At 51.1% G+C, this 22,002-nt stretch overlaps 1 protein-coding gene across 1 annotated transcript; it reads right to left on the bottom strand.

Annotated features, from left to right (window-relative positions):
* Positions 1-893: 893 nt before the first annotated feature.
* BACE1 (beta-site APP-cleaving enzyme 1) lies at positions 894-22,002 on the bottom strand. Its single transcript, XM_004689220.2, has 9 exons — positions 21,265-22,002; positions 7,900-7,988; positions 6,310-6,526; positions 5,686-5,823; positions 4,612-4,746; positions 3,653-3,754; positions 3,180-3,329; positions 2,760-2,931; positions 894-2,112 (listed from the first exon to the last, which is right to left on the bottom strand). The coding sequence occupies exons 1-9, from the start codon at positions 21,523-21,525 to the stop codon at positions 1,871-1,873; spliced, it is 1,506 nt and encodes a 501-aa protein (XP_004689277.1). The 5' UTR covers positions 21,526-22,002; the 3' UTR covers positions 894-1,870.

Below are 22,002 nucleotides of genomic sequence, written 5' to 3'. Positions count from 1 at the left end.
GGAAGTTTATTTACACAGTAAGTTCCGAGCTGGAAGTGGACAGTCTCCATTCTTCCTGTCAGTCTGTGGTCTGGGGGTGTTCCCAGTCAGCCAAGGCAGAACTGAGTGCCGTGGGAATGAAGAGAACCCAGATTAAAAACTGTGACTCAAAATTCTTGTTTATTGGTTTATGGCTTGTGGGCAGCTGGCCAAGGCCAGGATCTCCAGAGGCCATCCGTGTGTTTCCCTCTCCCTCATCAGGTAGTTCTACACTCGTCCCACGCCTGGCAGCAGTGTGTTGACCAGAGAGGGATAGGATCCAGTGGGTATACTAGGAAAATTCAGCTCTTCCTATTAACACTGGTGTCAGAGTTTACTGTTAGAACTGATAGGGAGGAAATAACTTTGGCCCCCACTACCTAGCCCAAGAACCAGTCTGGGTACCCAAGTGCTTAGGTGGAGAGTGGGGAGTAGTGAACAGGATGGGGAAAAGGACGGCCTCCACTGAGCAGCGCTAGCGGTGAAAGAAAGAAGCCCTGAAGCAGCTCTCTTCTCTACACACACCTTGATACTGAAGGCGATGATGCTGGAGCTAGAAAGCTCCGTGCTTCAGACACTCTTGGTATAATACTCTAATGTCCTGTGGGGTGTCTTAGCCAGGTAGTTGGAGGGAACAATAGAGAAGATGTGAACACAAGGAAACTGCTCTGTATTAGGCGGAGATCTTACTAGTTCTAATAGCTGGACAGGAAGAGATCTAGACAGAGGTATAGGAAACTGACTCCTCTACCTGTTGAGTGATTCTTTTTCAGGGATTAGGTTGGAGAGGGCTTCTATCTATTTCTCTTAGCACCTCAGCTGCAAACCTCCAGAGGAGTAAGGACTTGGGGAAGGGAGTGAACATACGCCAGGAAGACAAAGCTCAGTCCTGCTTTATTTGCTTTCCCATAGGGCACCTAGGATTTTAAGAGAGCTGGGATATTTCAGTGCTACCTGTCATATGTAGAGTGAAGGGCTCAGGTACAGACAAGTGGAGTTAATAAGGTAGAAATTCATTTGTTAAATGGAATTTCTTAGTGGGTACTTTTCAATTTAAGAGAGCTAAAAAGCCCCATTTTGGTTAGATAATCCCTTCTTTCCATCTTATTTTGGTTAGGCTGCCCACCACAGAAAAGGAAGCCTTAGGAAGTAACACCCATCTTCTGAGATGGGATTCTGTCTTGGAGATGCCATCGAAATCTGGGGCTGGCAGGCGGTTATTTTTCTGCCCTTCTAAGCTTTGATCCGTTGGGTCCCTGTCTCAGCCCTCCTCTCCTCCTCTTCCAGTCACCCCTATTTGTACAAATTTTCAATGCAATTATTTGTACTTAGAGAGGCAGTCTTTGCACCAGTGTTAGGCTTGTTTGTACAGCTCCTATCTCTAAAGCAAATAGCAGACTGTGCCTCTGCTCCCACTGACTGGCCAGCGGAGAAACAAGACTGGCCTTTTCTCTGCCAGCACATTCCAGAGACAGACACTGGGTGTGATGCCACTGCTTCTGGACCTCAGGAAAGAAGAATACTTTGGGATGGAGAATCTAAAGGGATGGAGGGAAAAGGTTCAGGGCTGAAGTTTCAAGCAGCAGAATTTCCAAACTCAAGTTTGCACTGAGTATTCCCGCCACCAGAGTGCTTCTTTCTTCCCTCTCCTGTTTGCCACAGGCACAATCCCTGCAGCCCACCTTGCCAGCTTTCCTTCATTTCTGTCAAGACAGAGGCATTTGGCAGGTGAGTGAGGGTCTTGAGGTGCTTTGGCCACAGGTGCCACCTGTGTCTCCTACTTGTGACCAAAGTGAAAGTGAACCACCCAGATGTGGTCCAGGGAATCTCCATCTTCTGCCCATGCACCTGCTCACTTCAGCAGGGAGATGTCATCAGCAAAGTCATCGTGTTGGTGGCGGAGGCAGCGAAGGCAGCGCCACTGACACACCATGAGGCAGAGTGGCAGCATGAAGAGGGCGCAGATGGCAGCCATGACATAGGCGATGGTCATGAGGGTGGATTCATCTGTCTGGGGAATGTTGTAGCCACAGTCTTCCATGTCCGGGGTAACAAAAGGACCTTCCACCGCTGCCGTCCTGAACTCATCATGCACTGGGGAAAGGGCAAATGTGAACAGGCAACTCTCACGGCCATCTAGCAGTTTGGTTTAAGCCACAGGAAGAACTCCCTGATAGTGAGTTCTCGAAGTTGGCCCTGTGGAGGCTGGGGAGACGCCTTGCTTGGAAATATCTGGGAGCAGGACAGTAAGCCGTGCTAAATGGAGGCATGGCTTTCCTCTCAGGTTGTGAGCAACACTCTTTCCTGTCTACCTGTCCTGAAGTCTGTCACTCTGAGTTAACCAAAAAGCCAGCCCCATAAGCCCAAGTAAACTCACCTGCTACTGCTGAAATCCAGCTGCAAGACCCTGCCACCATTCTGAAGGAGCTTTCAGCCTCATCAGAGGGAAGCCGACAGGGTCCTATACACCCAGCCTACTGCCTGCTCTTGAATCTAGAGCTTCCCATGGTGCCAAGGCAGCTCTTGCTACTCTGGATCTCCAACAGAGGTTGCAGTCCAGGCAGGGGTCACCAGCCCAGATGATACAAAAAGCACAAGTGCTGGTCCTAGCTTTGCACAATACGTTACTGGGTTGAGGCAACCGTTACTCCCTCCAGACTGGCAGGGCCCCCCGGGTCCTAACTGCTGGACAGGGAGAACATGGAAGACTGACCCCACACCCCCGTGCCGGGTGCTCTTACCATGGCAAGCGCTGACAGCAAAGCCAATTCGTTTTCGGGCCCGATCAAAGACCACGTAGAAGCCCTCCATGATAACAGCTCCCATAACAGTGCCTGTGGAGGACTGTGAGATGGCGAACTTGTAACAGTCGTCTTGGGACGTGGCCACATCTTCCACTGGCCGAAGGTATTGCTAAGGATAAGCAATTGAAGAGTGAGAGCCTGTCTCCCTCACTCCTTCCTCTACCCTTTGCCACCTTCTATGCTTTTAGACCACTCTTCCTTTCGCCATCCTCAGCTCTGAAGAGTGAGTTTTCTAAGAGCTTTTTACCACTGGACACTCATCTGTTCTGTCTTCCAACTTCTAGAAAGGCTTGCCTTTTCACTGTCTTGGACTTGGTTCCCTTCCTGGCACCCCACCAACTCAGGTTAGAGTCGTACCTGTGGAAGGATGGTGATGCGGAAGGACTGATTGGTGACTTCACCCATCAGGTAGAGGGAGATGACTGGGAAGATGTTCCAAGGGGTGGTGCCTGCTTGCCAGCACACCAGTTGCTCCCCAAGCCAGAAACCATCTGGAAACTTCTCCGTCTGTGTTGGGAAGAAAGGGATCACAATGAGAAAACGGTCTCTTTCACCATCTCACCTCTCCCACTTTCAGAAAACACTTCCTGGACCCTCTAGTGCTTTTCTGAGGAATAACCAGACTGGATTAAAGGTAAAGTGCAACCCATGGGATAGAGAAGAGTGTGGGAACTGAGGCCAGAGCTCTATAGCAGGGGCCTTTTTATTGTGTGATGCAACTTTTAAAGGATCTGAGTAGAAGGATCTGAGGGTAGATCTCTTGTTGCTTGTTGAGGAATGTGACTTTCAGAGACTTCTCTGACCCTCCCCCCAACCTTAGTCCCACTGACCGAGGAGGCAGCCTTGATGGATTTAACAGCAGCTTCAAACACTTTCTTGGGCAAACGAAGGTTGGTGGTGCCACTGTCCACAATGCTCTTGTCATAGTTGTACTGAGAGGGAGAAAAGACCGTTAAAAATGTCAAAAGCCTTTTTTGATGCCAGGACTTGATTAGGATTGGAGGAGTAAGTCTAACTACTTGGGTCCTGCCTGAATTGACATTCAGGATTTGCCATTTCTTGGGGATATTTGCTTGGGCAAGTTACTTAACCACTGTGCCTCAGTTTCTTCATCTTTAAAATGAGGATAATGACACTACCTACCTCAGAGAGTTATTGTAAGCTTAGATAATACGTTTGAAGTGCTTAGAACGGTGCCTAGCACATAGAAAACACTCGGTAAAAGTTCGTATTATCTTGGGTGTGCAAGGACTGAATCTTAAAAATAACTTCTGTAAGGCTTTTAACTTTCATAGTACTTGATTCTAATTTAACATACATGCAGAATCTAGATAGCAAAACCTAACTTCGTAATAATGGCTTAACTGCCATTTATAGGTTATTGCTATGTGTTAGGCACTGGGAGAAACATTTTATTCATTTTCTTTGTTTTCACCACAATTTTTGGAAACTACCTTTACCTCTGTTTTGTAGTTGAGGAAACTGAAACACAAAATAGTAAATTGCCTGAGGACACATAACTAGTAAATGGCAGAAGTAGAAGCCGAGATCTTTCTTGACTCCAAAGCTAGCCTGGCACTGTAGCACAGCCGCTCACAGCCCCTCGCCTACGCCATGAAGCGAGGCAGCGAGGGTTCAGATGTGCATCGTTCATTTCATTAAGGCATGTGGCCCCGGGGAAGGCGCCCTGCCAGCCCCTGGCCCCCAGCCTCAGGTCTTGCACCTTGCCCCACCTAACCTCATGTACCCCAGGGGCTGACTCCCCACTCTCCCTCCCCTGGTTTATTACCTCCTTGCAGTCCATTTTCAGGTCCTGCCCGTTGATCTCCACCCGCACAATGATCACCTCGTAGTACCACTCCCGCCGGATGGGTGTGTACCAGAGACTGCCTGTGTACAGCGCGTGGTCAATGCCCCCAATGATCTAGGGAGAAGAGGCGGGTGCCAGTGTCGGGCACAGAAAGAGAGCGAGTGGTGGTAACAGGGTGGTGAGGTCCACAGATCGCCTTTCTCCTCTTTCTGCTCATCAAATGATGCCCCAAAGTGATTTAGTTTTGAAATGTGTTCAGGGGAAGAGAGTTTCCAGGATTTTTAGTTTATTTGTTTCAGTCACATACCCTTTGATATAAAGTTATTTAAACCTAAACTGGCACAATAAATGTTGGATGAGTGATTATTTTTTTCATAAGTTTTGTTTTCTCCACTTTTTGGAGATGGAGAATCATTCACCAGTTGTCCTGATTAATCAATAAATAGACTTTTAAACTCCTTACATCTTGGCCTTCTTATCATCAGAGTAAATAATCTAAATTTGACAGGTACTTATTTTTATTTCTTTGAATATTTTCCTAAACATTTGATTCTTTCCAAGTTTCTTATAGATGCGTCAAGTCCTTTTTGGGACAATACAAGGAAGAAAAGGATGGAAAAAGAAAAGTGGGGTGGGGAATATGAAGATGTTTTCTTTTTTTAAATGATTTATTTATACATACAAGAGCTAGAGTCATAGTTGTGTGTGTGGGTGGGGAGTGCGGGTAAGAGGATTCCAGACACAGTGGGGAGCAGAACAGGTGGACCCACTAAAATGCACTGCTGAGGGGAGCAGTGGGCGAGACAGGAGAGGTCTGCTGCATCATGTGGGTCTGCTGCGTCATGTGGGTCACTGCCAGAATTTTCGAACCACAGTGGTTGCCTATAGCTTCATAGTGCTGAGACTTAACAACCTTTGTGCCACCAGGGAGGCCCTGATGATGTTTCCTTTTGATCTTAAATATGGAGCCCAAGATGACAGTATAAGCTGGAGGGGGTGAGGCAGTGGCCCCCATCTCTGTCAGTGATAGGACCTCCTCCTGGGACCACTTACCATGCTCCCTCCAACCGAGGCCAGTGCTTCCGATTGGTTGAGGGGGAAGCCAGCACCGCAGAGCTGCAGGGAGAAGAGGTTGGGAACGTGGGTCTGCTTTACCAGGGAGTCAAAGAAAGGCTCCAGGGAGTCATCGGGCTGTGGTAGAGACAAAAGAGTAAAAACTCACATGGAGGGCCCAAATGGAAAGAGGCCAGCTTCCTGTCTAAACTGGAAGGCAAAAGCAAAAATTTGGGGGCTGGTCCTTGGCAAAGACCATCTTAAGGTACAGAGAGCCGGTGGTGAGAGAGGTTAGCAAGTGGCTTTGGCAGTGCAAGTAGCAAAGTTCTGATGGCTCCAGATCTTTGATCCCCATGTGCCTATCTTACTTTAGATTTATGAGGACCACCCCCTTATTTTTAAAGATCTGAGAGCAAATAGAAAACAGCCTATTCCTGTACCTATCAGTGTCCTGTATTTCTGTTCTCTGTGGAGATGAAATCCAGATGACAGCCCTGCCCCTGGTAAATAACACTTTAACCTGATTTCCCGAGTGCCCTTCCCCCTTTCTCCCAGCTCTGTCTCTGTGTAGCCTGCAGTGTACAGGGTGCAGATGTCACGTCTGGGGCTATGCTTTGTTCTCACCCTGGCGATCTCAGCATAGGCCAGCCCCAGGATGCCCTCCCAGTTGGAGCCATTGATGAAGAACTTGTCCGATTCAGTGATGGCAGCGATGTTGGCACGTACGGTGACGTTGGGGCCATGGGGGATGCTCACCAGGTCGGTGCCCAGGTCCCCCTCCCACTTGCCCTGGGTGTAGGGCACATACACGCCCTTTCGCAGGTCCCGGTAGGTGCTGGATCTGTGGAAGGAGCCAGAGAGCGAAGTTTGCACAACCACAACTACTAGTGTAGGGATACAGCCAATCGCTGCCTAGTGCCTGACTTTATTTCAGGGCTGCCCTACAGGAGAGGCCTTCAGGCTACTGGACAGAAAATCCCTAGACCAAGCACATAAAATGATCCTGCAAACAGAGAAGGGGTGCTGTTGCTGGGGGTTGCTCTCCTGTCTCCATAGCTCATATTCCTAGATCTTCACTCAGGCCCTATGAAGAACAAGCCTAGGCTTTGTGTATTGTGCCTGTTCCCGCTGCTGCTGCTGCTGACGGGATAGCTAGCGGGATCTCTTCAAACTCCCAGAGAAAGGAAGCCATTGACTCTTGCTGCCTTGGGACCTGGTGGTACCATCTGAGCAGTAGAGAAAGTGCCAGGCGGAGTGAATGTGGCATCTCCACGACAGCAAGTTCCTCCAGAGGGGAGTTGCACAAGCATCTCAGCAGAGCAGGTAGGTGCACACAAACACGCTCATCAGCAGGCGCACCGCCCTGTGTTTGGCCAGCCAGCCACCCACCAGGCTTGCGTGTGTGATGGCGCAGAGATGGAACTGGGACAAGAACCTGGAATGAAACCTCACGGCCCCTGACCTCGCCATACCCCGACTGCCCTCTCTGATAGGGAAGTTACAAGGAAGCGGCCTAAGAATGGGGGGCGTGGGGTGTCTGGCTGTCCACATGCCTGGAAATCGAAGAGTGGGATTTAAACTTCTGGTGTTTTCACACATGGTGACGCCTTGGACGTTAGCTGCCGGACCGCTGCGTCCTGCCTTCAGGCTAAGGGCCTCCCAGGTCCTCCCGCACTGCTTTCCCTTAAACAGCCACTTCGACCCTCCCTCCCACCAGTTAAGCACATCCAGCTGCTGGCACCAGGCGGTGCAGGGTGAAGTTTGGCTTTCAGGCCCGGACCCCGGTGCAGGCAGTGGGTTCCTGCAAGACGGCCTTCGCTCGCGAACGATGCAGAGCCACCAGCAGCGGCGCTGTGCCCCCAGCGCTGCTGTCACGCTGCCTGTGCACCGGAGCTGGTGTTGGAAATCACCACAAGTCACGCAGGGCATGGGCTGGAGCAGAGAATGGGACCCTGAGGTTGCTCTGACAGTTCTGGTGTCGCTCCTGTTCTTTCCCTCCGCGGGCGGGGCGCTGTCCTGTGCCTGAAGCACTGCCTGCGCTGCCACTGACCCTTCTCAAAGCCCTCTCCACTCATGCTCCTGGTCACTGTCACCTGCTCTTCCCTCTGCAGGGAGAAAGGGGCTGAAGAGCAAGTCCCCCTGCAGCCCTCCCCCCACCCCCTGGGCCCTGTGTGCTTGGGGAAGGGTCTCCCTCCAGCCCTCCCCAGGACTCACAGCTGCCTCTGGTAGTAGCGATGTAGGAAGGGGTGGGGGGCAGCCCCCACTGCAAAGTTACTGCTGCCTGTGTCCACCAGGATGTTGAGCTGTCAGAGAAAAGGGGGAGAGGTTATCCACTGGGGACCCTGCACCCCCTCACCCCCAGCACACACCTCATCATCCCCACTCCACCAGCCACACCGCCACCCCTGGAATGTGCCAGATTAGGACTGTGTGTGTGACGTAGGGCTGGGCAGGCTGACACCTGCTAGTACCACGAGCACACACAGAGCACAGAGCAGGGGGCCTCTTGGGAGCCCAGTCTGGGCTCAGCAACCTGTGTCTGCTTGTGTCTCTGTAGAACCTCAAGGTTTCCTTATGCCATCAGCCACATTACCTGGGTGTGTCTCCTTCCTAGTTCTCTCCACCATCAGATTGCCTTACTTGTGTGTCTCTCTGATTCCACCTCAGCGCTTGCCCCTTCCCTCCTCTGCTTTCTCCCAGGCTGCACATCACCCAGCAGGCGGCATCTGGCTCAGTCCCCTCCAGCTCAGAGAAGAGCTATTCTAGGAGCTGGCCCTGGCAAGGGGAACTGTGACGACCACGATGGCCTGCGGGGCCCACATGTTTCTGACCCTGCCTGCCAGACTGTGGCTCCCTACACAGGGCTCCCCTTCTGCCTCAGAGGTGACACAGGCCTGTGAGTTCTGTTGGAAACAGTGGGGAGCCAGGAGCCTAGTAGGATGTCCTGGGAAAAGCTCTTGGTCTTTGGCTTAGTGAATGTGGGCAGGCATCTTTGTTCCTTGCTGGGCGGCTCCTTCTAGCTTCTACTTGTCCTTCATCCCTCTTCAGATGCCGACCCTCCCTCTCCGTTCAGCACCAATTCTTGGATGCTGACTATGAAGAGAGGCCCTGCTCAGGATAATCTCTCAGTAAAAACCACATCCACTACCTCAGCTTCTCCCAGCCTCAGGACCCTTCATCTCTGCAGCAGTGACATCAGCTGGTCCAGGATTTGGTGCAGGCTCTGACCTGGTCACCTTGGGCAGGTCACTGCTTCTCTGGGCTTTATTTTCCTGCTCTCTGCTAGGATCTTCACGCCTGGGCCCTTTTCTGCTTAGTCGTATCGGTGACTGCCCCTCTCCCAAGACCCACGGTGGCCTCCTGGCCTCCCCACTGCTGCCCAGCCCTCTGACCCTGCCGCGCCTTCCTTCGCAGCCCATTTGGCCTGGTTCCTGTTTCCCTCTGCTTCTCGGGTCCTCTCCAGGGTCTCTGAGCTGCCACCAGCTCCAGCTGCTGAGCTTCCAGTGAATCAATAGAACCTGAGCACCGCAGTTCAGGTTTCAAACCGCCAGGTTAATGATTACCAAGGCTGCTTCCCCCTGGCCTCCCCCTGCACCAGGACTCTGCTCCCGGCCCAGCCCGGCTTCCTATTTCAGGGATCCTTGCTATCACTGGACCCCAAAGAAGGGTTTCTGCCACACCACAGGTCGCTAGAGGTGGGCACAGGAAGACTACCTGGGATGTGTATGCCTGGCTGTATGCAACCACCTTTACACAAGAATGGGCTTTACCTGGGTCTCCAGGCCCACCCCTGGTAGGCCCCTGCTGATTTCCCCACACCTCTCTGCTGTGGCCACTCCCTCCCCAGTCTCACCTGAGGAAGCAGCTACCCTTTCCACCTCAAAGGGGATCAAGTCTTAGGAGTGATGATGTCTCCACTCCCTTCTCCCTCACTCTACTCCCCTACCAGGAATTCTGGCCACCACTGCTCTCTCTTTCTCCACCCCCCCACAAAAAAAGAGGGGGAACCAAAATAAATAGTTAAGATTCTCTCTGAGCAAATGTCATGTTTGCCCTCTGCATGACCTTGTTTCTGAAAGCGATTTCTGCTCCTGCCCTTCACTATTCCCTCCCCACCCCTGCCACAGTTTGGCCTTTCTCCCCTTCAAGCTCCCCTGAAAGAACAGGAGCCGGGGCATCATGAACGGGGCCAGGCACACATGGAACAGCATAGTGGAGGGCAGCCCGTGACGGGGAATAACCTGGGCAGGTGCCCTCAACTTTTGTCACCAAACGGAGTCTTTCAAATGGGACCTCCTGTCTCCCTCCACCAGCCATTTCAACTGTGGCTGTGCCGGCCAGTCCCTCCGACCCACAGCTGTCCCTCCAGCTCAGGCATGGACTCCACCAGGTCCTGGGAGCCAATACCTCCTTCCCCTCAGGCACTCCGACCCAATTTTTTTTTTTTTTTTACATTTGTCTCTACCTGTAGATAAATATTATCCCTTTTCGAGAATTTGCATACGGTAACATTTGTTTTCATCTTTTAAAAAACTTGGTTTTGGGTCCCTCCCTGGTGGCGCAGCGGGTTAAAGCACAGCACTGAGAATCTAAAGCCGCTTCCGCATGAGTTCGATTCCCGCCTGCCCCGGAGGTGATCACATGGTGTGGCAGACCTCTCCTGACCCGCCCGCTGCTCCCCTCAGCAGTGTACTTCATAGATCTGCCTGTTCTGTTCCCTGCTCTGTCTCTGGTGAAGCCTCTCACCGCCCCTGCACCTCTGGCCTGTACCCCAGTTCTGTATGCACAAATAAATAAATCTTTAATAAAAAAAAAACAAAACAACAACAAAAAAAACTTGGTTTTATAACCTAACTTAATTTTCATTGATCAGAACAGCTAGTAGCTAATGGCCTGCTCTACACTATTTAGATCCCTTTCCCTGAGGTAGATTGAACCATCATAACCACATATTCCCACCCCACAAATCTGGATTCATGCAATAGGTATTTACAAATTCTTGAGTCACTTCATTAACAGAAAAAAATCTTAATCTCACATCTGCCTCCAGCACCCACTCTCTGCTTCACAGTCAAGGTTCTCAGCCAAGCTGTCTTCATTTCTTCACCTCCCACTCATCCCTCAACCCATTCTAAAACCAAGTTTCATTTCACCCCTCCCTCTACTATATAAAACAGCCTTACTACTGTTACCGATGATTTCATGTCACCAAGTACACAGACACTTTTCACATTAGTCTTCATCTTGACTTCTGTAGAGCAGCTGACATGCCTCCTTCCTGAAACACCCTTCCCTGCCCCCCCCCTCCTCCCTCTGTTTACTTTGCCGGCCTTGGCCTTTGGCCCCCCTCCTCTCTCATTAGACCTCACCCCCACCAAGCAACTGCTACCATCACCTCTACATTATAACCCCAGCCTCCTCCCCATTGGGCGCGAGAGTCGCGTATCAAAGTACCTCAAAGATACCTCAAACTCAGGGTGTCCAATGTGGATCTCACATGGCCCTGTCCCTCAAGTCGTCAACATCCATCTGTTCCGTCAGTAGCAACTCAGACATCCTAGCACTTTCCTCCTCTTCAAATCTCTAACCCAGGCGTCAAGTCCTGTCAACTCACCTTTGTAAGTCTCTTGGATTTTGTCTTTCCTTGTCATCTCCTTCCACATCCCTAGCCAGTGCTATCCTCGTTCATCCTGGAATACCCCAGTCGCTTCTAAACTGGTCTTGGCACATCCACCTCTGATCTCCCCACCCTGTTTCTACACTGTGTCTAGAAGAATCCATCCTGAGCACAGAGTTGACCATGTCACCCTGCGATGTCAATAGTTTCCCTTGGCTATTAAAATGAAAACTGACGGTGCTCTCCTGCCCACCTCTGACTCTGCAGGTGCCTCTCTTTTTCTTTCTTCTTTTCCTAATAAACCTATCCTTATAAAATGTAAAAGCCAAAAACTTTAACACTGACAAGGACCACTCATGGTCCACCCAACTTAGTTTAACATTCTCCCTCAGGGCCTCGCTCCAGCAGCCACACTGGCCTCATCTATAGTCCCCACTCAGCCTGGCCCCTCCCCCAAAAGCTGTTGCACTGGCCACTCTGCCTAGACCATCTCCTTAACACTTGCAATTTTGTCTTCTCACCCCCTATCAGCCTTTAGTCTGAACTCAAAGGGGACTTCCCAGGGGAGAAAGACCAGGTCATATTCTTTTGTGAAAATGCCCCCTCAAGGATCTGTCAGCTCATTTCCAAACATATTTTTCTACAATTGCAACCTGTAGCTTTGTAGCTCTCCTATCCCTGTAGAGTTTACTTATACTACTGAATATGTCAGGATATAGACAGAATTTCACCACCACCTAGATTCTAGATTTGTTTAATATATCCTTTGTGTAACACTGGCTGTATCACAACCTTACCCTTGAAGCCATCTGTCCTTTTGTCTCTACATTTCAATGACCTGGACATAACGTTAGCATGTACATATGTTCAGAATTTAATTGTGAAACTTCAGTGTAAGCAGAATAAAGTGTGAAAGCTGTATCCCTCCTTCCCACCAAAAACAAAACAAAACAATGCAAACTTCCATAGAACTTGCCACTCTCAACTTGAAATTTACCTCCCTGTGTATCTAATTGTTAAAAATTCTCATTATGTCCCTAGTGGGTATCACAGTTTTTGGCAATAATTATTTCTTTAATTCATTAATTCATTAATAATGGTTAGAAGAAAGATAAGTGTGTCTGTGTGCGCGCGCATGTGTGTGTTGGGCAAATAATTTGCTTAGTTTTGGGGGAAGGAAGGGTTTCTCAGTGGCTCCCAAACTGGGTGTGGGTGGCTCTGTCTCAGGCCTGCCTTTCTCTCAGACCTGACTTTCTCTCATCAGGCCCGCTGGGTGACACTGGATGGCTCAGGCTTCAGGCAGCCTGGGCACCTGCAGCCATCTTACCTGCTCCCCATGGGTGGAGGCAGCTGTCTCAGGAGTCTCTGTAGCTATTGTCTTTAGATGCTCAGGGGATGGCAACCGAGGGTCAGGGCTGGGTCAGCACCAATCACTTAGCAAACAAATGTGTCTCTGGTGGCCAGGGAGGGATGACAGCTTCATGGGAAGTGCTAACAAGCCCCAAAGGGAGAGTCACACCTGCCAGTTCCACTCTGCAGGCGAGGCGCCTCCAGAGCCTTCAGCCTCCATTTTACAGCAGGTGAGGGGGTAGGTATGGGACTGGTGAGTTCAGGGGAAGTTCTTTGTTCCTAAAGCACACCTGTCCTGTTTCAACTGTCACTAACAGACGGGATAGCACTGATGTTTCAGGAAGAAAAGAACCTTCAGGGCTCATCCGTCCGTCAGCCAGGAGAGGCTGAACTCCTTCCGATTCTGAGAGATGGCCAGTTATAAAAAGCCAGAATCTTTCTTGGCAACTCCCCCAGGGTTGTTTTTGCAAATCTCCTGAAGGAGGCTTTACCTCGAATGCTTCCTACTAAAGGGGAAGTTTGTTTCTTTCTATGTGGGACTTAGACTTAGTGGGCCAAGAGCACTTAGATTCTTACACAACAGCTTCTTAGTTAAACTGGAGAAAAGAAAGCCTTCCATTGTACAGAAGAGGAAACTGAGCCCCGGAATAACTGATCCACCTTATATAATACACCACAAAGTGAGGACAAGTACCCATTAGTTCTGAAGAACCCCAAGTCTGGTTTTTTGACTCCTTAACGGGAAGTATTTGGTAGATTGTTACCCTAGTGAATCTTCCCACCTCCACTTTCAAGACCTGTGTGATCCCTCTGATATTGACATGGGGGTGTACCCCCACGTGTTGGCTGATAAGGCTTAAGCAAACCAGAGGCTTGACAACTGCTAGAGCACTGGGGGTTGCCCTTTTGCAATGCTGCTCTGAGGCCCAGTTTATCCCCCCTCTAGCTGACCCCTAAGCTGCAACCACATGGTGAGTCCAGATAGGGATTGGAGAAGAACCACATCCAACCTACAGAATCCTGGGAAACAAAATGGCTGGTTTTCAGCCACTATGTTTTGGAGCAGTGTGGTGCAAGCATCAGATGACTGACACAAACCTATCTGAATTAAACCCGCGCTTCCTTTAACGGTGTTGAATCACCCTCGGTCAATGCCAGGGAACGTGCCATCACTGTTCTGCTCCCTGGCCATGCTTCTGTGAAGTCTCTCACCTCTGCACCTATGCATATGCTTGTACTTTGCCTGCAATATTCTCTCCTTGTTCTGTGTAACTTCTATTCAACTTTTAAATCACAGTTCAAACATCTGAAAAGTCATGCCGTGAGGTCCCCAGCCAAGGTTAGATCCTTACATGTGTTCATGATTCCTGTGCTCCTTTGCATGCTATTCATCAGACTTTTAGTCACTTACTTAATATTTGTCTGTCCCACTGAGCACCACATGTGTACAAAGTATGTTTGTATGTTTATTATCTCATTTGCATCTAGTTCTGAGTAGGTACATGATTGTTTAAAAAACAATGATAATATTTGCCCATCTCCTGCAATTCCCTGTGACCCTGCAGACTTTTGCTGTTCCCCCTCAGTCCTTGGGTCTTTGAAGGGGTGTCTTTCATTGCAGTTGTACATGGTGACAGTGACCATGCTGCCTGCCGATGCATCATGGACCAAGTACCCACCCAGGGTCCTCTGGTCTGTACAACAGCTGTAGTGGCTTCAGGGCTCCTTGGTCTCAGGGCCATCTGAGTGAGCTTCCCTACATTCCCAAGCCTGAGTTTACCCAAGGCTGAGAGAATGGGGTAAAGAAGGGCAAGAGGAGCCTAAAATCAGCAGCAGGCCAGGGCTGAGGGCCAACAGGGAGTATCACTCCCGCCTCACCTCACACTGATGCAGTGCCTGGGTCCTGGCCACACCCCTCCCACCTTCACCAAACTGCTGACTGTAAACTTTCCCCAGGCATGTTCTCTGCCTTCACTCCACTCACCAGCCTGAAGCTGGTACTCATGCCTGGGAGCGGGCAGGCTCCGTGGTGCCACTTACTCCATCTGGGCCTGCTGTTTTTATTTTTTGAATTCCAAGGGAACTGGGCCACTCCATACTGGTCTCATGCACCCTACCTCTTTTAGACAGGGTGCTCCATGTCCTCCCAGCCTCAAACCCAGCCCAGCAAATAATTATCTGTGCTTCCTGTTGAAATGAGATGATGGGTGTGAAAGCTCAAAATTTCACATGTCAATTCTTAAAGAAAAAATCTAAGAGTAGTTTTCACACAGAACCCTTTCAAATCTTAGGCAGGAACCCTGTATACCACAGTCTTGTTTCAAGGAGGGGCTTTATTTCCTCTGTCTGTCCCCTCCCTGTGGTGGTTCTCGAGTATCTCTTTAGCACCTTTGGCCTCCATGGAATCTCCTGGACACATCTGTTACTGTTAGTAACTGGTTTTCAATGTCAGTGAGTCCTTTCTGTTGTCTTATCTGTCCTGCCCACAGGTAACAGTAGCTTCAGTACTCTCCTGCTCTGCCCTCAATTAAAAATGCCCACAGCAGGCCCTCCCTGGTGGTGCAGCGGGTTAAAGCACTGCACTGAGAAGCTAAAGCCACTTCTGCATGAGTTCGATTCCCGCCTGCCCCGGAGGTAACCACATGGCATGGCAGACCTCTCCTGACCCGCCCGCTGCTCCCCTCAGCAGTGTACTTCATAGATCTGCCTGTTCTGCTCCCCACTCTTTCTCTGGTGAAGCCTCTCACTGCCCCTGAGCCTCTGGCCTGTACCCCAGCTCTGTATGTACAAATACATAAATCTTAAAAAAAAAAAAAATGCCCATGGCAGGTGGGTGATGCTCACACACAGCTTGTTTGCCGGGGTCACTGGGAGATGCCAGTGACACTCGGGAGTATTGGATAAGATTCCCTGGTGGACTCATTGAGCCTGGAGGCCCATCAGGGAGACACCTGCCCAGTCATGGTGGGGTTACAGTGCGAGGTAGCGGGTACAGGTAACAGGTCAGAGCTGGTCAAAGAGGAGAGGCTGGTGTGGAGAGGCAGGGAGGGATTCAGCCAGTTTGCTCTGTGCTCTTGTCTGAGTCTGTGAGGAAACAGATCTATGCCTCCTGGCTTCCGCATGTCAGCCCCTAGGACTAGCAATTCTTCGTTCTCAGAGGACATACCTCCCACTCTCAGGAACCGCTGGCCATACACAGCACAAGGAAGTGGCCAACGGGCACCAGCGAACACGCCTAGCCAACTGGGTCCATCCTGCCAGGGAAGCTCAGTGCCACTCTAGGACCAGGAAGATGGTCTGGCTGCTTCCCAGAGCTCTACACTGCCCAGGCCCCAGGACAGCGCTGCTCCCAGCACACGGTGAAGACTGCTGCCAGGTATAGGGGCTTCCCGGAGAGAATTTAGTGAGAGGGCACCTCTTTCTCACCAGCTCCCACCCCCAGTTGAACCATCTTTACTGACCTGGGAGGCAGAGGAGCAGTGTGTGAACAGACAGCGAGGTGGGGGGGAAGGGTTTGAGGAAAGGCTGAGGTGCAACCTGAACCCCAACCCCAACTACGCCAGCTGTGGCCTTGGGGACAGGGAGGGCACCAGATAGGGCCCAGATCTTGCCTCATGTAGCTTCTCTGATAGGAGGGTGGTTCTGTAAGTCTAGCGGTTTTCTACCCTTTTCAAGCTGGAACTCTTAAAGACTCTGAATTCCACTGGATGAAAACAAGAGCTGAGCTGTTCTGGGGGCCCGGGAGATGCGGGGCGGGTGATGGAGAGGGTAGAAGAACCAGAGTCTTGTCGGCTTAACTTTCTCCTAACACTTTCCCTCAGTCTAGGAGTCCCTATAGAGGATGACACAATCAGTTTGAAAGCCATTAAGGGGGAGGGGAGGGGAAGAGGAAAGTATTTGGTCCTTGGTTTTTGAGACTCTGAACCCTTCTAGTTTTCTACTTCTCTGATCATTTTCTCTTGCTCTCTCAGTCCTCAACTACAAACAATATACATTCCCTAATTGTTTTTAAAAATGCGCTCCTTTCACTTGTTTGCTGGTCTGAACAAGAGAGGTTAAAAGGAGGGGGCCTGTCTTCTCCTTCCTCTTCCCTGCAGGGGGGAGGACATCTAGTTCAACACAAGTGGACACGTGTGCTCGGGTACCTCTGCCCCCTCCTGGCCTCAGTGCCACGGCCCTCTTTCAGGCCCTTGTATTCTAACTTGGAGCCTTGTGTTAGGCTCTAGACTCCCAGGTTATTCTCCACAATGAAGTTGTTCTCCTAGAACCCAAATTACACTAGACTGTTCCTCTTCTTACACACTTCCGAGGATGCTTAAGTCTCCAGAATAAGCTAAACTCCACTCAGCCTGCAGCATCTCTGATGTCCACCTCTAAGCCTAACATATGTCTCTGTCCAGGTATGTTTCTCCCCACTACACCCCAAGTAGCAAAGTTTTTACTTCCTTCTAGGTCATATTCAAATGCTACCTTTCCCACCAAGTCTGTCCTAACACCTTGCACTTCCAAGACTCACTGTTCTTTTTGTGCCAAACACACATGGCTATGTCTGTCTCACACCAAATCATGAGCTCTCTGATAGGAGCTAAGATTATGATGTTAGTTTTCTCTGCTACATATAGTAGGTACTCAAGAAGTATTTGTTAAATTGAATTGACTATCACCACATTTTGACCCAACAATTGAAACTATCTTCTACCTGAACAGAGATGCTCACACTACTATACTGCAATGCCATCCTTTTATTTAAGTGAAAAGATCAGACCTTTCCCTACAAGTGCCAGTTCTGCACTTACAATTGTCCAGCAACAGTTCCATCACATAGCTTCACAGTTTATTTACTCAGTGCTTTGGGGACCATGTTCAGAACCTGAACCCATAGATACGATAGGAAGATAAATAAGACACCACAAAAATTATTTTTTTTAAAGAAAATGTCAAGAGCTTGAAGTTTTATGAGGGAAACAAACACAAAAAGTTAGACTATGTTCTAGTAAGTGTAGTGAGGGAGCGATCGATGAACAGGTGGTGGGAGAATAGAAGAGAGATTTCACAGTATAGTTGCGTGCATGGTTGCGGTGGCCCTAGAGAGAAACAGCAGGCACACAGGGTCTCAAGCTACTGGCTCCCTACCTGGCCAGTTGGTAAACTTTCAGTGCCCATTTGTTGTGGTAGAATCTGCAGGCTGTAAGACCTTGGCATGGCAAGAATTACTGTAGAGAAAATAATCTCTGCAGAATATACATTTCAACCTCTATGCAAACTACAGTGGTAAACAGGGTTTCTGCCTGTAGATAGTACTCCAAACCAGCCCCCCTCAACTTTCCCATACCCACCCCCCAGATGGTCTTGTTAGCCCCCAGCTCAGCCCAAAGCAGAATCAGAATCTCAAAACCATCTTTGATGCCTTCTCCTTCGCCTTTCACACCAATGTCACCAGGTCCTTCTGCCTGCCTCGCCATCTTATCCCTTGTATCCTGTTTTCCCCTTCTCTTTCTGTCTCATCACAGCCTCATACCACCCTTTTCATGGTGCCGCACACTTGGCCTGTTGTGACAGCCTCCTGCCGCTTGCCTCTCTGAGTTCCACTCCTCCTAAATCTCAGCTCTCTCTTCCTAAAAAATGGCATTCTTTAGGTCTTTCCATTGCACAAATAAATTAAATCTCCTTATTTCTGCAGGCCAAAGTCCAACCCTTACAGCTTGACATGGAAGCCTCTGGGCAATGTGATTCTCTCCAAACCTGTAACATGAAGTGGGTAGGGTGTCTCCAGAACAGACCTGCCTGACTTATTTTCAGGCCTCTCCGAGTCTGAGGGAGAGAGGGTGGGAGGGTGCACATCCATATAAAAAGTGCAATTACAGTTCTGTGGGACATATGCCATTCCCCCCACTGGGTTGGGTTTGGGTACTCCCTTTTCCACCCAACACCATGTTCACTGCATATCTCCTCCTTGAGGTCTTCCCTGATTTTACCTTCTCCTTTACAGGACTCACTCATCAGTGCTTCTCAAACTTGGGACTTAGCCCATGAGATTTTGACTCAGTAGATCTAGGGGAGAGCCAGAGAATGGACAAGTCTAATAGGCTCTGATGACAAGGGTCTGGAGACTTCTCTTTGATACTACCACTATGGATTATGCCATACTAGTTCTTCCACTTGTAAGTCTTTGTGGACGGAAAACCTATCTTCTGTCTCTTTGTGGCTCACCCCTCCAGACCCCAAGATTTAATAGCCTGGCATAAAAGCGCTCCCCAAATTTCACTTTTATTCATTCAGAGGACTCTACTGTCTGCATTTGGAGCTGACAACAGCCTCACCAGGTAGGAAGGGGGACCCTTCTTGCATTGTGCTCAGGAGTGGAGGCTGCCTTGTGCGGGAAGCTGCTGGGCCTTGGCAGGCTCCCTCTAATTGTGGTCTCCGGGTGCCGGTCCTCTGGCTCCTTGGGTCATGTGAACTTGAAGCCCACTTTCCCCTTCTCCTAGGAAGGGACTAACATTTACTGAGCAACTTCTCTACAATTTTTGGACTGGGGGTGTACACATGGTTCTCAGGGTTCTGAGAAGCACAGTAACCAGCCCCCATTTCACATGTGTAGAACGCAGAGGACCTGACTAACACCCAATTTTTAAAAAAAAGATTGATTGATTTATGCATATAAAAGCTGGGGTATGGGCCAGAGGTGTGAGGACTGAGAGGCTTCACCAGGGACTGAGTGGGGAGCAGAACAGGCAGGTTGACTGAAATACACTGCTGAGGGGAGCAGCGGGCGAGGCAGGAGAGGTCTGCTGCACCATGTGGGTCAGCTCCCTGGCCGGGGATTGAACTTGTGCTGCAGTGGCTGCAGACAGCTTCACAGTGCTCTGTTTAACCCAATGTGCCACTAGGGAGGACCCACACCCAATTTTTTATGGTCAACTGCATAGCACAGAAGAGGCAGCAAGGACCAGACAAGTTGGGAGAAAGTGATTTTATATGTCTGGATGCCTCATCTAGATACTTTCACCTACACAGTCTCATTCCTCACAATTAGCCTTCAAAGGAAATCTCATCTTCAAGGCAAGAAAATTGCCTCAGAGAGGTTATATAATTTGCCCAATGTCACACAGTTGGGAAAAAGAAAAAAGGGTTGTAGAGCTGGACTTCCTGGTCTGTCTGACCCCAAAGCCCTGCTCTTTGTCCTTGTCACAGGGTCTGTCTCAGCTTGCAGTGCACATCAGTAGCAGAAATAGGAGTAGGTCCTGGGTGTCCGAGCCCCCAGGATCCATGAGGTTACACGGCATTCTGTTGGCTGAGGCTTCTGGGGGTTGGAGCCACAGAGTCTCACACTCAGTCCTGCTTGTATCTGGGAAGCTATACTGCAAAGGGAAGAGGAAGGGAAGTGGAGGCAGAGCAGAGTTGTGGGTCAGCCAGAGATAGGCCTGGGTAGCTGGACCTCGGAAGGCTTCCTTCAGTCAGGTAGCTGGGAGGTTTGAGTTTTTGCCAGACCCCGTATGTATAGTAGCTAAAGGGGAAGTTGGGTAAGTGTGGCTGTTCTCTCTCCACATAAACATGCTCCCACCTTCATAGACCCTCAAGGACAGGCCTCCCAGTCAAATATCCACTGGCATGGTTGGGGGGTGGGGGGGTGGGGAGGGAAGTTGCTCTCAGAAGTGCAGGCTCAGATTCAAGGTGACACACATCAACACTTATAGAACCATCCTGCCACAGTGCCGGGCTCCCACACAGAGACGGCAACATGCAGAGGTCAGTACAGCCACCCCACAGCTACTCACACCCAAGCTCCCACCCACCAGAGGCCCAGAGGGTGCACTCTCCACCAGCAGGCTTGGAGGACCTTGGAGGATGCCATGTGCCCCTTCTCTGCAGGACCTATCAGTTCATGGAAGGAATGTCCCTAGCCCCGACCCTTTCCGGTCCCCCAGGCCATCCCACAGGCCCGAGCACAGGAGGCATGGTGTGGGGGAGGGGCTGGAGTGCAGCACTCAAGGGGGAGGGGAGGCGGCCAGGGAGGGGCCACGGTAAAGCCGGAGTCGTCCAGGCTTCAGGCTAGAGCAGAGCTCAGGAGTTGCTGGGAAACCTGGCTGGGCTGTCCCCGTGGAGCCCAGGCAGTGAGGAAAGGGGGTTGATTCCACTGGTGTGGGGATTCCTCAAGGTTCTGGGGATGAGGGCCAGACACCAGCTTCCTGGGCCATCGACAGAGGGCGAGGGAGCGACCAAGATGGGGCGGGTGCTTCGGGAGACTCAGGTGTGCCTAGGGCTGACACCTGTTCACTGCGCCCCACGGCTTGGACCCTCCCCCAGGCTGGGCTCCCCCGGCGAAGTGTCTCGTTTGCCCCATGTTCTTACTGAGAGGTGACTGTGAAAGTGGGAGTGAGAGGAGGAGAGGGAGGTTGATGGGGGAGCGGACTGGGAAGCCTTAAAGGGGAAGGGAGGAAGGAAAAGGGATCACACTGACTGCCGCCAGTGTGATCCCAGAGGAAAGATTTGTGGGGGTCTTCTCCCCCCACCCCCATCCAGCCCACAGTAGCAAGGGCCAGCATGCTGCATCCCCAGCTAGTCTCCCCTCTGCTCATGCAGGGAGGAGGGTGGCACTGGCCTGGTGACCTTACCGTCTGTGGGGGGCTGCCCACGGTCATCTCCACGTAGTAGCCCTGCCCGGACTTGCCCCTCAGGTTGTCCACCATCTCCACAAAGCTGCCTCTCCGGCTGGGCTCCTCCTGCTCCTCGTCCGTCTCCCGGGGTAGCCGCAGCCCCAGGAGGGCCCCCCCAAGCCCGCTTCGCAGGGGCAGCCGGATGCCAGGCTGGGTGCAGTGGGCAGGCAGCATGCCCGAGCCCATCCACAGCAGGAGCCAGGGCAGTGCTTGGGCCATGGTGGGCCCTGGCCTTTTAAGCCCTCTGGCCCACGTCCGTCCCTGTTGCCTGCCCCTAACTCCTGGGTGCTGGTGGTAGCTTCTCAGGGGAGTGAGCTGCAAGGCATCAGGGCTCCAGAGCCTGCAGGCACTTTGGCCAGCCCCTATTCCGGCTGTGGGTAGCAGGCAGGAGAAATCCGCAGAGAGAGAAGGGGAAGAGAGGAATCCGAAGCCGGGCTACATCTGGCCGCTGGCGACCAGCCTCAGCAGCGGTCTGGGAGAGGCCGACTCAGAGCCTCCCCAGGGCTGGGAGGGGCAGGCATGGCAGGTCAGCCGGCGTCCCGATCCTCCAGGCAAATCGGCAGCGGGCCGGGGCCGGGGCTCAGGGCTCCTGCGGCTGCGTTTGCTGGTCAGGCCACCATAATCCAGCTCCCAGCTCCCAGCTCCCAGGCAGCCTGGGGAGGCGGAAAGACTTGTGGCGGCTGCTGTCAAAGCCAA

Source organism: Condylura cristata, unplaced genomic scaffold (assembly GCF_000260355.1).
Source record: "Condylura cristata isolate star-nosed mole 26May11 unplaced genomic scaffold, ConCri1.0 scaffold00025, whole genome shotgun sequence".
NCBI lineage: Eukaryota > Metazoa > Chordata > Mammalia > Eulipotyphla > Talpidae > Condylura > Condylura cristata.
Note: the sequence above shows the minus strand (reverse complement) of the source record. Positions and strands in the feature narration are given on the sequence as shown.

Coding starts and splice junctions, on each gene's coding strand:
- BACE1 (XM_004689220.2), bottom strand. CDS start 21,525: ATGGCCCAAGCACTGCCCTGGCTCCTGCTGTGGATGGGCTCGGGCATG. Junction 4,747..5,685: donor CCTCGGTTGGAGGGAGCATG/GTAAGTGGTCCC, acceptor TCTTCTCCCTAG/ATCATTGGGGGCATTGACCA. Junction 2,113..2,759: donor TGCTGTCAGCGCTTGCCATG/GTAAGAGCACCC, acceptor CCCTTTCCCCAG/TGCATGATGAGTTCAGGACG.